Here is a 16,562-nt window from a genome sequence, read left to right as displayed (position 1 = left end):
TCCACAACACACTGGAAGAAATAATGGAGGCACAAGAGCCTTCACAACTGCTCAGGCTATCCGGCGCCCAAGCAGGCCGCAAGGTACTCGACGAGATGGGCCTCAGCCCTGTCGACCAATGTCCTGACGCCATGCGGATTCCCAGCGACATCAGGTCTCAACTGCACATCGCGCCCATTCTCCGCAATTCGCACCTTGCAAATAACGTCGGCAGGCGTCGGGCCAGGGGTACAGCTCCACTTGAGCATGCCCGCAACAATCTCGTTGAGGCAAGTTCCGTGGATGCCGCGGCATATGTTCAACAGGAGGCATTCGCCGTCTCCACGGTCGACTCCAATTCCAGGACCACTTGCGCCGCTACGGCATGCATTTCCATACCCGTGGTAACCGAACAGGGTGAAATGGCGCTGGCTGTGCTCGATGGTCGCAGCGACAAAATATGTAGCGATTCCAAAGCAGCTATGAAGGCCTGCCAAACCGTGATAGTCTCCCCTCAGGCCCTCCACCTTTTTCATAGCATCAAAAATTTCTATCCGGATTATCTCACTGCGTTTCCCGCTCACTTGGGGCCGACTGAGGGTTCTCCCTCTAACCCTAACGAGGGCGTGCTCAAGGCCGCACGAACACACACTACAATCTGTCAAGACGGGTATTCCCCCTCCCGCATCCTGCCTTATGTAGGGCGCGGGCGGGACCCTTCCACTTTTAGAAGCCCCTGCGTATCCTAACCTTGCGGTTCTTCTAGCAATTTGTCCTGAAAGGTATCCCATTGCGGACTGCCAAACCCTCGCCGTTCAGAGGGCCCGCGATCGGGCCATCAAGCCAGGATTGGCGGTCCCTGCGTGTGACTAGGCGGATGGCGCTGGGTCTCCCTTGCGTCTTTTCTGGATCTAATAAAGTTATTTCACTCAACAAATAACAAAATTACGGCGTACCGAGGTCTTTTTCTGCTGCCTTAGGGTAGGTCTGACGTATGGCACACACTTTTATTTCTGTACAGGCAGTGAACCTCTCATGAGCTACAGATGTGGCCAGATAGTAACCATCCTCCATATGTTGCTGGAGTGCAGAAAAATGGGAGCTGAAAGGAAAAAAAAAACTGGCTGTGGCTTAGCTAAGGTTAAGCCCAGGATGCGAAGCATACTAGCCTTTATTTTAACGCGACAGCCTTAAGGAGCTCATGTCGCAGAAAAGCCGGTGTCGTCGGCGTCGGCTCAGGCGTGCGGCGCTTGCTCAGGCGCACATTTCGTTGTCGCGCCGAACGCTGCGTTGCTCGACGCTCAGCGCGTCCGATGCGGGGCGCGTAGTCGCTGCGCCGTAGCAAAGCCACCTAGAAAGAGTCTCTGTAAAACGGCGCAACCTTCGCTTCTCATTCCGACGAGCAGCTCTGTCTCCAGGAGGCATCTCACCTCGTGAGTGTCTAGCAGAGGCAAGCGCAGCTGCTTATATACCGCCGCGACGCCGCGACCGACGGCGCGAGTTGGAGCCCCGTTTCTCCTCTGTCGTGACGTCACGGTGTCACGTGGTATTGAAGGTGACACCGCCGCCCCTGAGGAGCTGGGTTGAGCTCTAGTAATATGCTTCGCATAAAAAGAAACATTTCCCTCTAGCCTGCCGACAGAGCATTGCTTTTCCTCTCGCAATGTTGCTTGGTGCGGACCCGTTGTTTGATAGAAAATCTGTTTTTAACTTTCCGCAAGATGTTGGTTCACTGAAAGTTATGGGCCGAAGATATTCGTCTACAGCATCTTACCAGAGGCTGCTGCGGCGATAGTAGCACTTTGTACACTGTAAACGGAAATAACTCCGAGGTGGGAGTATACTGCTTGTCCTCTAGCGACACCCCGGTTCGGAGTTTTTTTTGCTCCGTATGATCGGAGTAGAATTTTCACTCCGTACGAGCGGAATTTTTGCGTGGAATTATGGGAGTTTTTTCTGTCTTTTCTTTATTTTTTGCTTTGCTATTGACGGAGTTTTTTCGAGGTGCAACGGGAGTATAAAAAGAGCCATCGCGTGAGTTTGCGCGAACATGTTTACATGCAGAGGCTGCTGGTCAAATTTCGAAATATGCACACGAGACCGCGTCGAATTCGATGGAACAAGTCAATGAAAGCACATATATCATGACATACATAAACATTTCAGAAACGCCCAATGCAGAAATTTGAAAGACATCACACGTACACGCGATACTCAAGAAGCAACGGTGCCAGTATATATAGCCACGATATTGTGTGCGTCGAAACCGCCTAGGGAGCAGCTGTGCTGTTTTCAGAATTACGACTCACATGCTCGTTCATACGAGATCTGCCTCTCTGAAATTAACAGAATACCTTAATCAACACAAAACTGTTAATTCAAAATAGTGAGAGAAAAAAGTTAATAGCGTAATTTTTCAAATTTATCATGCCATTCTGGGAGTGCTGAAGCGACTTCGCACACTGCCGGCGTTCGCGCCCAAAAAGTAGTGCGTTAGTTACAGTAAGCAAGAAAAATGTAAGTGCATGTGTTGCATAGCAAAATTAAATTTTTGCGATATAGTGGTAGCGTAGCAAGAAATTATTACGTTTGAGCATGACCCGCAGCAGCCGACATAACACCGAGAAATGCGCAGTCATGCTTTTTATACACCGCACTACTTGCTCTGCGTCCGAGCAATCTGTCTCGGTTGCGAAAAGGAGCTACATCGCTGATCTGTCGAGTGAATCCCTAAACTCGGAGCCAGCAGGCATGCGTCTAAATCAGTCTCTCAGATAGAGCGTAATGTTAATGCAATATAGGAAGCAACGACGTGACGAAAACATATATGCGCGATAACAATTCGATTCACATCGCTCAATAAGAAGCTTTATTTTCAGTACGCATACTTATGTCCTACCGTTTTTCTTCGGGCGAGGATATCCGTTCACAGATACATAAAAACAGTTGCTTGCATTCCGGTCTTTCTTACTGGCAACACAGCACCGCAACGAACTTGGGTTACGCCATTCATGCGCGACTAGCACGGATGTCGTCGCCCGAACAGTGGCTGCTGTTGCCATTGCTACGCGGTCCTTTCAAACACTACACCGGACGTTGTCAGCATGTACTCAAAAGGACATAGAAGTCGCATTTCACGTACTGAAGAACACAAGACAGGGTGACGCAGCACGAAAACACAGCCGGAACGTGAGCCGACATCACGAGCCAGTGAGAAGCTTCGAGGTATACCTGAGCCTTTTTCGGCACTTCAAAACGTGGTTCTTGCAATCATCGTTGTCAGCAAAGCGATCACAGCTAATGTACTTGATGCTGAGATACAGTGAGCTTCAGGCATGCCTATAACACTTTCTGGAAGGAAATACGGGAAACAAATTGACGAAACGCTGTCACGGAACGACACTTCACAGACGTAAACAAACCGTCAGCCATGAGCACTGCCCGCTCCGCGGAACGCGCCCGGTCGCTGGCGAGGCGTACAGCCTCACGGGAAGCGCCACGTGACCAACCTGTATCGGCGGGGGGGGGGGTTAAAACTCCCTGTCGGTGTTTCACGGGAGAACAAGATTTTTAAGCGGAGTAAAATCGCGTCATGTCGCCTTAATACTCCCGCAGCTAGCCAGCGGAGTGAAACGAGGGGATGGCGCTGTTTTCCTCCCATACATCGGAGTAAATATTTGAGGAGGGGAGGTTTTAGGGCACATCACCTCTTAAAAACTCCCAGGTGGGTTTATTTTCGTTTACAGTGTAGAGCACGTGCCTACAGGCCCTTGCATTTAGGGGCCTCGTTAAGGCAATAGTGCGATTAGCGTTTACATATTTTATTGTCTCATTGAATCATAGCATATCTTTTAAATTAATAGCACATCTGAAAAGTCATTGTGACTTTTAATGGATATATAGCCATTTTATCCCTGTTTTAGGCCCTTTACAGTCAGGTTACATTGTTATTGCCAACAACGATGCCATTTGTCATTAAATGCGTCATTGACTGCATTAAAACATTCCTTGCCGCTCTTTGGCCATGATTGGCCCTTGCGCCATAAAACACCACATACCATTATCATCATCAACCTAAAGATGGGTGTGGGCCAACTTGAAATCTTGGGGCGGGCCAACATAAATACATAAATTCGGGGTGGCCCAACATAAATAGAGATCGGCCAGGTTGAAAGCATGGAGTGGGTCAACTTATATTTAGGGCGGCGCTAAAATGAAATTTGGCGTGGGTGAACATGAAGTTTGGGTGTGGGCCAACTTGAGATGTTGGAGTGGTCGAATGTTCAATTGAATGCTGCTCAGCATCCTTAGAGATATAAACACCTCAAGGGCAAGCCGACGCGTTGAGACGATGGCGCGTTTTCATTGGGCCTCACCAAGGCGCAGTCAGAACGCGGGCGAGGACTTGCGTGGACAAGGAACGTGCGCATTACATAGACTCGCGAGAGCGTCCGCGAGCGCGAAATGACATCGAGACGATGCACGCTCACCTCACGCAGCACCTGACGCGCTCCTGCGGCGGCTGGTATTCACTTTCAACGCTCTGCTCAGTCGAGGATCGCTTCTGCCGAGCGCTGCAGCTCAATTAGTGCTGTTGCCATGAAGAGAACGGATCCGGCGAGAGAATCTGACAGTTGTCTACAAAAGGCTTAGCATTCCTTGCCACCGGAAAGGCTATGGCTCGACGCGCCTACGAAAAGCAAGCAAGCAAAAGCGAAGTCACAGCCGAGAGATACAATGCTTACACATTAGGAGAGAATTCTGAGAATTTCTGTGCTATCTACTTTTCTGGTTGTATCCTGGTTTACTGCACTCCTGGCCTATTCTTCCGTTCCTTCAGCACTTCGGCAGTACAGCACTGCACTATTAGACAACGGCAAGGGGAGTAATTTTGCTTGGCAGTCTGCGACGCATCTCAAGTAATTTAGGCTTAAGACACGGAGCTGAGACTTGTGCCGAACAGAATTTGAGTAAGTGAAGAGTACTGGTACATGTTTGCGATACTTTCTATGAGCCCTAACATTATGTAACTTATTTCGGTAGTTGTTGCGCACGCTCGCCTCACCCGAACTTGTGCCGCAGTTAATAAATTGCAACTCGGCCGTGTGACGCAGTGCCCCGTAACAACATATAGCGTCTTTCGGCACTCACGCGTGTCGGTAGTGCGTCGGGCGATTGCCACGGGTGATAACACGGGAGAGCGTCTCTGGCTCCGAGAGAACACGCTAAAATAACTCCAAGCAGCTCGAGAACCAGGACCAGGTAACTCGAAAATTTTGTTCTGAACGACTGAAAACAGGCTTTGCACCCACGTATTTGTCTTGAGTGCTGGTAGAAGGCATTCTGCGAGAGGCGAGGATAGTCTTGTGGGAGCCTTTCTTGCGGCCACTCGTGTGTACGTAGCGTACCATCGCGTCGGCGGGTGTGAAGCCGTTTTCCAAACGCGCGATTGTCCGTGTATTTGTATTCTTAAAGTGCAGGAAATATAGCCAGGGAATTGGGAATGCTTGGAAAGCTGATTTAATATTACATATTATTGTCTGTGATGAGTCGGGTACTACCTACATCATGTTTGCAACAACGAATTGTTGTTGTTTGTTATGCCGCCCATTCACCACTTTCATACACACTTAAAACCGTTGCACCCTTTGGTGTGTATGTCTGCCTCAACAATATACGATAACAGTCTTACCAGCGTTTCATTTCTTGAACGCTGCGAGCCCGGTAGTTCCATGTGAGGAACGGCATGCACACTAAACAATGTTTACACCCTTTGGGCTGTATTTTGTCCCGTAACAATAACCGTCATCTGTCTTGCCCGCATTTCTTTAGCGCTGCGGGGCCGGTAATTTCTGTTCAAAAACGGCTTGCGCGTTGTCAGCTTGACGCATCTTTCTGGACAGGAAAGTAGCGAGCGCAGCTTTTTCAAGAAAGAAAGCGCAAGCAAGGCAGATAACGATTATTTTTGCGGGGGAAATATGGGCCAGTACAACATAAAACTATTCCAAACTTTTCTACTCCAACTCTGCAATCAGCCCACCGCGATTGGTCAAAAACTTTTTGGACCCCCCTCACTTCACCTGTCTTCACTCACTTCACCTTACTTCACGAAAAGGGCAATAGCTCCCCATCTGATATAACGTGTACACACTGAGTGTGCATGATTTGGCCGAACAAAAGAATAATAATTATTTCTGATTCGATGCTTTTTCGCCATTAGAATTCGGCTATTGTTCAAAAGATTTCGGGCTACACCCACTTCATCTGCCTCTCACGCGACGTCACAAAACCGCAAAAACATCCTGCGTGAAAGTGACGCGTACACGTTAAAGAGGCATTAATCTGCCGAACAAAACTTAATTTCATTCTGAATAGCCGCCGGCTTCCCCTTTTCGAAAGGAATAAAAGATGGCTGCCGACGTCGCTCTGGCTACTACCCCTTGCGGAGAGCATGGGTTTATTTGCGTGTAATAAATCTTTTTGCGTGGCCGTGTAACGTTACCGAGAACTTTCGCCACATTTACGACCTCGTTCTGCCAACTCTATTTCGCGCTTTAGCGTCAGTCTTAAGCTTATGTTGCATGCCGCCGTAATTGTCGACGAGCCACCGGAAGTAGAGTAAGAGAAAGCGGAACAATCGCAGACGCCGGCAGCACGCTCTTCATCCGGTTACCGATATTCAGTGCAGTGGCTCGGCCCCATTGAATCCCTCTCCACTTGAGCGTGCTCCTCGCCTCTTGTTAGCCAATTAGATAAGACAAGCCGCTCCGTGCAGGCAATGTTATTCGTTTTTTAAGCAAACAAAGTGAGTTCCTATGAACTAGGGGAACATTTGATTGATTTTCTTCCGACAGCCCTGCGGGTGACCGCCCGATGTTTGCGTCGGCGGATACGCAAAGTTGATGTCAGGAGATTGGAATAAAAACACATTGGAATAGTTTTACGTTATACGGCCCATACACAGCAAAGGGTGGAACTCTTTTACACTCTAAAAAAAGTTTACACCTTTTGGGATTAATATCTGCCACACAGCGATAATCATCATCTGCCTTGCTTGCGTTTTGTTGCTTGAAAACGCCGCGCCCGCCACTTTCCAGTCGGCAATGCTGTGTTATGCAGATAACGCGCATGCCGTTCATTACTGGGAAGTACCGGGCTCGCAGCGTTAAAGAAAGGAAATGCGGACAAGATAGATGATGTTTATTGTGTGGCAAGATACGACTTAAAGGGTGTGAACGTAGAGTGTAGGAGTACCTTTCGCTTCTACGCCCAGTATTACTGTGTCTAAATACCAAAATTACGCGTCATTGTAATTTACCTTTTTCAGCTGATGCTGTTCGGTGGAGTTTTGTACGGAAACTGGTGGTGCTCGCCTGGCGCCACAATGTTGGATGAATGGGCACAAAAAGTCCGGAACGAGCGTTTATATAGAGCAAAATAATTTTTATTTATTTTCTGACAAGGCATCTTGCGTTTATTTCATTAAACGGCATATGGTGCACATTCGATGGAGGCTTGTAAAGATCGTTCGCAATCAGTTTAACCTAATAATGAAACAATTCCACACTAAGACCGCGCGTCGTTCAACACTAGAAGCAAAAGAAAAAAAAACTGCAAATGCCGGGCCGCTCAGCACAGCCGGCATAAGGCGGGCCAGCTAGCACTCAAAACGCGAGCGCGCAAAACTGAAATTGGAAGTGCGGTTTAGTTATTAATTGCGGCTGCTTGATGTGCAACAGTCAATTCTGCCGCTAGGCTCTACGGGAGTGTGCGTTCGGGATCAATGTCTTTGCATACGGCGTAGGTTTAGCGAGTCACTGGCACAGAAGCATCGCGCTGCCGCAATCGGAAGGAACATAATGTAGGTGAACCATTTAGCAGCTTCTCGCGAAATCGTGCCGATCAAGGGCGGCCATAATGACGTCACAAACGACTTTTTCTTGCGTCGGTTTCGCTTTCTGAAATACCTAATGCTGTCAGTAAAGTGTAATTCGTTCTTGTTTCATGGTTCTAAATATGAATTTAAATTTGTCGATTCCAGTTGCTTCCGACAGTAGGGGCCGCAAACCGTAAATCTATTCCAATATGCTTTTAGTTCAATCTCCTGACGAAAAACTTCCGTAACCGCCTACGGAAGCATCGGGCGGTCCGCCACACGCTTTCCTGAACCGACCAATGAAACGCTCTCCTCATTCACAGGAAACCACTTTTCTTTGCTTAAAAAACGAATCACATTGCCTACACTGAGCGGCTCGTGTTATGTAATTGGCGGGCAAGAGGTTAGGGGCACGGTCAAGTGCAGAGGCATTCGATGGGGCAAGCCACTGCACTGAAAATGGATCACCGGATAAAGAGGGTGGTGCCGGCGTCTACGATTTGTCCACTTTCCCTTACTTAGCTTGCGGTGGCTAGTCGAAAATTGCAGCGGCATCCAATGGAAGCTTAAGAATGACGGTAAAATAAATTCTCAGCGAAGAGTTCGCAGAGCGACGTCGTAAACGTGCCGACAGTGTTCAAAACGCTACACGGCTACGCAAAAAAGTTTTATTGTACGCAAATAAGCCCATGCTATCCGGCAGTTAAAAATAGCCATTGCCTGAGCGATCGGCGGCAGCTATATTTGATTCATTTCGGAGCGGGACTGACTGTGGTTATTCCGAAAAAATTCAGCTTTTTCGCTATATTAAGGCATCTTTAACGCGCACACGTCACTTTGACGTGGTGAGTTTTTTTCACTTTTGGGACGTCGCGTGACAAGCAGGTGAAGTGGGTGCAGGCAAAGAACTTTCGACCAATAGCGGAGGGCAAATGGCGAAAATGCTTCTAATCAGAAATAACTATATTTCTTTGTTCACGCAAATCATGCATAATCAGTGTGTGCACGTATTATCAGATGGGTGAATATCGCGGTTTTCATGCCGCCGCGTGACAGACAGGTGAACTGAGGGTGATCCAAAGAAGTTTTTGAACAATCACGAATGGCGTATTGCAAAATTTGAATAAAAAAGTATGGAATAGTTTTACGTTATATCGCCCTAGGTGTAAGAAGGAATATGTTCACTCGCACACACACACACACACACACACACACACACACACACACACACACACACACACACACACACACACACACACACACACACACACACACACACACACACTCACTCACTCACTCACTCACCCACTCACTCACTCACTCACTCACTCACTCACTCACTCACTCACTCACTCACTCACTCACTCACTCACTCACTCGCACATAGGTACAAACACACTCTCTCTCCCTCGCACGCACGCAAACACGCCCTCTTTCTTCCTGGCCCACAGGCATACGCTTTCTCTCTCCCTCGCACCTACGCATACAATCTTGCTTGCACGTATACGCAAACAAGATCTCTCTGCCTTGCACACGCACACGCGCTCTGTCTCTCCCTTGCACTCCCACACGCGCTCTGTCTCTCCCTTGCACTCCCACACACTCATAGACTCTTTCTCCATCGAACTCACAAATACAGACAATACGAACGCATAGGTATCCATGCGCACTCAAACACGCACACATATTTAAGCGCGCATGATCGCTTAAACGCGAAGGCCCATTTGCACGCGCACACATCCACACGCACCCACATATGTGCCGCAAACATGCACTAACTCGTACGCACACGTGCCGCGAATGTTCGCGTACACGCACTCGTATGCATGCAAATGCAAATACGCAGGCACATGCACGCAACACATGCACGCGCGCGTACAACCATACTCACGCGCAGTTAACACGTGCACACACCTAATCACGCTCTCTCCGTTCGGGCATCCTTCGCGCATCCTCTGCGCAAACATGCGCGTGCACACAGACTGCATAACACTCCCTCTCCTATCACAGTTCCAGGGCCAGTTGCAAAAAATCGCTTTAAGGTTTAAATTTGGCGCTTCAAGTCAATGTGCCCTCTACCGCGAGGTTGCCAATCAATTGGCGCCTATCCATTCACTTCACCGCCAATCCCTCAACAAAACACTCCTTTAACGCACCACGATGTTCCCGCTCATTGCCACAAGTGCATACGCTCTTAGAAGGCACTACTACCCTCTTGGTGTAGAGAATTGAAAGTTTTTTTTTTCATTTGCGTTTCTTTGGATTTTGGCGAACTGTTTTCCGGCTCCTACCAATTAATATTGTTTTTGTGTATGCTACCTTCCAAACACCACTCCTGTGACAACCCTGAGAGTGGCTTGGCAGTATCAAGAAATAAAAAGAAAATATAATAAATGACCAACTCTGCTCATGCCGGTAAATGGGGTAAGCGAAAATTGTCCGGTGTGCACCTGACCTTTGTCACCATTAAGTAACCCAGAGGTAACGGAGCCGGATTGCCTTCGGGCTCCCGCTCCTTCAGCTCGGGATCTTGTTGCGATCGGATCGCCTGGGCTTTGGCGGCTCTCATGGCTGGATCGGCGTGCCGACGGCGAGCGTTTTCATGGCAGACTTCTTGCCACCGATAGTCGAATATGCTGCCCGTTCCTTCAGCCAACACACAAACGTGCGGCCGTCCCATCCGTTTCCCGAGACTGAACCGAATGGCAAGGAAGCCGGCGGGCGGTGCACGCGAAACCCTTTCCTGCACTCGGTTGCATTTACAGTAGTAGTATGTAAACAGCTGCGGTTTTGTAGATGTCATATATTCTATGTATTCTCGATATACTGCTCGCTTTGCTCAATGTCTCACTTTGAGGGTGGTAAGCTATTCTGAAGTAAATAAATAAATGAATTTCCCGTCGGAAACGAAACGGCTCTGATTGATTGCACTCGCCTATGCAGCTGGACTCCTTGGTAATAACTCACTTCCGGCGCTGGCTCGGCCGTCACCTCATCAAGCCACCCTTTCCCGCAGCTGCTCTCTTCTGGGAGCAACTGCGTTTTTTTTGCGTGATAGGACAACGCCACTTGTGAGCCAATACAAGCTTCGGTTGAAAACATCAGTTAAAGCTCGGATGACCCTAATCAACCAGTTTCGATGTATTTAGCGTACTCGGGACGCAACAGTGCGCATTCGAAAGCGCTGTGACATGTACTCATTGAACAGCACAGTAGTTAATTTCATTGCAAGCATCACAGGCGTGCGTTACCTAGGTAATTCTGACGTGCTTCTATTTCACACGCTTTTTTTCATCAGTACATGCAGCACTGAGGATACCATGATGGAAATCGTCGGCAACGCTTCGACCAAGATACATTTAGACAAGTTGTGGGACGACCATCGCATTTACCACTACGGTCTAGTGAACCCAGACATTTATATAAGCACCCGTCCATCCAATGCTGTGAAGTTGGCAGCCAAAGGTCTACAGGTGAGTTTCTTAATAGACAACAAATCTCCTTTGTTTGGAATCGCGCCAAGTCTTCAGGAGCCAAGTCACAGGCGTTAATCGATTCAATGCCAAACTATAACGGTAAGCTATAAGCGTAGCGACCACTTTAGGCACCTAGCATGTGCACAATGCCGCGTTTTTTTTTACATAAAAAGGTAGGCTCATAAAAAGATAGACTCCCCAACCCGGCCCTGTCCAGCGAAGCTGTTGAACACCACCTCTACCACTGCTGAAGATTATGTAACGTTCTATTGCATTAGATAAAGGTAGCAATGAATAATTTAGAATAATTGTAGTAATTGGTGTAATGGTAATTTTGACAGCACGTCACCACTGGTCGGATTTCCATTTCTTCTTCCCATTGCCTCTCCTCGCATTCCCGCTACTACTCAGCAGTTCTAACTATGCGTTGCCTACCAATATCAGTGCTGTAACAAGAATAAAATTACTTACCGGGGCTGGATCTTCTATATACGAAAGGCTAGTCATATCACTCCCCGCGTCGCAAGCTGCCTTCATCGCGGGAGCTTGCGCAACAATAATCATTACTGGGAAATTTCGCATCGTTGGCCGGAGTACCTTATCAGCAAATATGTAATTTGGATGTTTGTTTTATGCTTGTTCTTTATTGAAGCGAATGTTTTGCTGTATATTGTATGCGTGATGTAAATAAGTGTATGAACTAAGAGCTTCAATTACTGAAGTTTCTTTTTTTTTCCGTGAGGACATGTCGCGAAATATCATGGCCAACTAGAGGTTAATAGCTTCGCTGTGAAACAACCTGCATGTAGGCACCAGCGTGCAAGAACAATGTGCCAAAACTTGTGCGGCTAAGCATTGCATGTTATAAGCTGGAGATGGTGAACCTTGTACAGAAATGGAAACCCCAGTTTGCTTTTACACTGAGTTGATTACCGCAAACTGGCCTTGGTAGCTCCTAAAAAGAACGTTTCAAGAAAATTTTCACAGTGTGTGATTAATTAAGACGCGATATTGCTTTATAAACGGCAAGAATGAAACCGAAAGCCCGCGTATTATTCGTCATATCATAAGAAGCCACCAAAGAATGGCACCAAGGGCAGCACAGGGGAAAATACTTGTGCTTTATATATGAAATAAAGAAATGATGAATGAATGGAAATTAAAGTGAACGATGAAATAACTGGCCACCGATCCGGCGTAAACGTAAGTCTCTGCATTAAGCGTGCGATGCTCTTACCAAATGAGCTACCGCGGTGTCGCTTGCCGATCCACTTTCTGGGAGGGGTCTGTTTATCCGTTAGAGCTAAACCTGGGAGTGTTAGCAAGCGCTATCACCCATGACCATGACGGCGGATGTGCAACAACCTTTCTAGTGTAGGTGCCACGTCCACGTGGCCTTTTTTTTCTTCATGAAGCAACTGGTAAATAATCCCACACACGCTACTTCAAGGTATCCGGCTGCCGGGATGGAAACCTCTCTCAGTAATGAACGAATAGAAAGGATACCGAGAACCAGATTTTCATCTGCTATCATAAGAAGCCAAGAAAGAGACACCAACGACAGCACAGGGAAAATTTGCTGTGTTTATGAACTTAAATGAAGAAACGATAAATTAATGAAAATGAAAGCGGATAAGAAAGCAACTGGCTGCAGATGGGGCATGAACCCACCTATTCACATTATCCATGCGATGCTCTTACCAACTGACCTACCACGGCGCTGTCAAAGCCTTGGGTGGCGGCGCAGGCGAAGACTTTCAGGGTTAGTTCTAGTAGATAAACATAAATGTCCCAGAAAGTGGATGAGAAAACGGTTTTACGGTAGCTCTATTGGTAAGAGCATCGCACGCGTAATGCGAAGACCAGCGCTGGCGCGCCTACAGCGTTGTTTTTTTCATTTACTTTTATTTCTAGTAAGTTTGTATTTCCTTACTTCAATTTTAAGTACAAAACATTCTCATATTCTTTCCTTGGTGTCTTTGCTTGTAGGCTTTTGATGATACGACTAATGACAATCCGGTCCTAGGTTTTCTTTGTTCTTGTTCATTATATAACGATGCCTCGAATACGGCAGCACCAATCCCTTCGGGTAGCATGTGTGGGTTTACGAAGCAGTGGCCTTCACCTAAAAAGATGTCGCGCACATAACGCCTGGGCCGAAAAGGAATTTCCGCATCCGCGCTGGCTGACACTCCCACGTTTAGTTCTAGTAGATAAACATAAGTATCCCTGAAAGTGGATGGCATCATGGCACAGAGGTAGGTCTTATGATATGAGCATCGCACGAGTAGTGTGAAGATGTGGCTTCGTGCGCCACCGGCGGCTAGTTTTTTTATGCGAAGCATATTACGAGAGCTCAACCCAGCTCCTCAGGCGCGGTGGTGTCGCCTTCAATACCACGTGACACCGTGACGTCACGACAGAGGAGAAACGGGGCTCCAACTCGCGCCGTCGCTCGCGGCGTCGCGGCGGTATATAAGCAGCTGCGCTTGCCTCTGCTAGACACGAGGTGAGATGCCTCCTGGAGACAGAGCTGCTCGTTGGAATGAGAAGCGAAGGTTGCGGCGTGCTACAGAGACTGTTTCTAGGTGGCTTTGCTACGGCGCAGCGAATACGCGCCCCGCATCGGACGCGGTGAGCGTCGAGCAACGCAGCGTTCGGCGCGACAACGAAATGTGCGCCTGAGCAAGCGCCGCACGCCTGAGCCGACGCCGACGACACCGGCTTTTCTGCGACATGAGCTCCTTAACGCTGTCGCGTTAAAATAAAGGCTAGTATGCTTCGCATCCTGGGCTTAACCTTAGCTAAGCCACAGCCAGTTTTTTCATCAACTCTCTGTTCCATTAATTGATCGTTTCATTATTTCAATGACTATGTATGAGTAATTTCGCCTATTCTGCCCTTGGTGTCTTTGTTTGTTGGCTTCTCATGAGACTACTTTGAACTCATGTATGTTGCAATTTGCATGTGAAAGGCACCTATATATATTCGCGGGGATTCCGAACCAATCATTTTATCCAAGAAGCATTGCATTGTGCACATGCTATCTTTATCTGTGACCCGGCGCCATGTTTTGTTAGTGGTGCCGCTGGCTGACACTCCCAGGGTTATTTCCAGTAGATAAACACAAATACCCCGGTAAGTGCTTGAGAAGACGGTGGTGTGGCTGCTCTGTTGCTCAAAGCATCGCAAGCGTAATGTGAAGACATGGTTTCATATTCCCCCTGTGGCCAGTTGTTTTTTCATCCACCCTCATTTCCATTAATTTATCGTTTCCTTAGTTCAAATTATCCAACAAGTTATGTCCCCGATGCTGTCCGTGGTGGCTTTGTTGCGTCTTATGATATTTATTTCTTATTTATTCATTTATTTATTTATTATCAAGATACTTAATGAGAAACGACGGCCCGAATTCACATAACAATTTAAAACTAAAGTATGTTTTGTTTTTTTGTACCACAACCACGATCTCATTATGAGGCAAGTCATAGCGGGGGACTCTGAATAATTTGGGCCTCCTCAAGTTCTTTAACGTTCATCTGAATCTAATTACATGGGCGCTTTCGCATTTGGCCCCCATCATATTGAGGCGGCCGTGGACGGGATTCGATCCCTTGAACAAAGGCCTGTTACACTACAATTGTGCGTGTAAAAAAAAAATTAGGCAATCTTGGTGCAGGGCATAATTATAAACAAACGCAGCCGGCCCATGGCGAAACGCACTAACGAAATAAGATTTCGTTAATTAGGCCCGAGTAGTGACAGCTGTTGTTCGCGTAATTGTTACGCTTCTGAATTAATAATGTTTTACCTCAGGGATTATAATGTAATGGAATAAAGGAGCCATCCTTGTTTTATTACGTTCGAAAAGGGTCTTGTTCTTATGGTACTCAATATAAGCAGAAAAGCCCAATCGTTACGTGGTAGAAGACTGACGCTGTATATAGTTGTTAATAAACAGCAATAAATACCTAACATGAGATGTTGCCTAACACACACATCCGAAAATATAGCACTGTACACCACAACAAAAAAAGGAAAATAGACACCGTATTGGCAAACAACAAGCAAGTTATGAATTAACTTCACTGAGAGACAACAGATTAAGTTATGTCAAAATGCAAAGCACAAGCCAGGCCAGCGTGCGACGTGTGCAACATGATGTCAATTTGACGACAACCTCTGATGTTTGCGGAATGAAAAATGCTGGTGAGGATTTTATGCATTGAGAAAGATGGCACATATCAAAGCATATTTTTGCACTCTATATACCTTTTGGGTCGCAAAGGGGCACGCCGCCTTCTGAGGATCGGCCGACAATGAGCACACAGTAATTGACACGTGCCTAGTGGGCTAATTCAAGAAACGTAATTTACGTAAATAAACCATGCCTACTCCATAAAATTTCGCTGTGCTCCAAATATAACCCTCAGCGGAGTGTAATTGATGTGTTTTACACCATGAGCCCTTATTCTACTGATGATGCAGCATAATGCGCCCACCTAGCACCCATATTCCAGTCAATATATAGAAGGCCAATGTAGGCCCCCTTGCTGGAAATCGCATGCGGCTAACTTTTACTCTTGATATTCGGACACAGTTCTGTGGGCTTGGATATCGAAAGTCCTTGTACAAGCAATCCCTAAACCACAAGGATTACACTAAGCTTTGTATTAAAAATTAAAATTAAAAAATAAATTTCTTAATTTTTACAAACAAAACTACAAAGTCTTTGGAAACAAACCAACAAGTAGTTGTCATCTGTTGAAGTATTTTATCGTATAAAATTCCAGCGTAAACCATCGGCCCTACAACGCAAAACTTATATTTTGATATTATTCCTATCGCCTGACGTCGAGTTCAAGCACGAAGCAGTGATCCTCTATGCTGTTTGAATAGCTCCATGATACGCTCACACCATTTATAAGACGTCAAATCTGTATGCTTTCCAAGGAAATATCATTGCCTTCTTTCACAGGATCTCATTGGCTGACAAGAAACGACTACAGCGCAGAGGGGGAGAAGGTATCAGTGGAGCTGGGCTAGCAGCTTTCAAATAGAAAACAGAGGATAGTGCAGGAGTGGGTGAATGTTCCGCTTCCACTTGCTTAGATTGCGGTGCTTAATCGAAAACTTTGACAACTAGAATTTGAAGGAAAAAGTGCAGCTTAACAGAATTTTCAACGCAGAAGAGTTGTTAGAGCAATGTCATAAACCTCAAGAACGGGCTC

General features: G+C 46.9%; 1 protein-coding gene across 5 annotated transcripts in view; it reads left to right on the top strand.

Moving 5' to 3' along the window:
- LOC135917824 (uncharacterized) overlaps nt 1-16,562 on the top strand; it is a 205,080-nt gene that overhangs the window by 114,762 nt on the left and 73,756 nt on the right. For all 5 annotated transcript variants that reach the window (XM_065451423.2, XM_065451422.2, XM_065451425.2 and 2 more), the window contains one exon: nt 11,154-11,328. In XM_065451423.2, the coding sequence (XP_065307495.1) occupies nt 11,154-11,328 (175 nt within the window). The remainder of the gene's footprint in view (nt 1-11,153; nt 11,329-16,562) is intronic.

This window comes from Dermacentor albipictus, chromosome 3, assembly GCF_038994185.2.
Source record: "Dermacentor albipictus isolate Rhodes 1998 colony chromosome 3, USDA_Dalb.pri_finalv2, whole genome shotgun sequence".
Classification (NCBI taxonomy): Eukaryota; Metazoa; Arthropoda; class Arachnida; order Ixodida; family Ixodidae; genus Dermacentor; species Dermacentor albipictus.
Note: the sequence above shows the minus strand (reverse complement) of the source record. Positions and strands in the feature narration are given on the sequence as shown.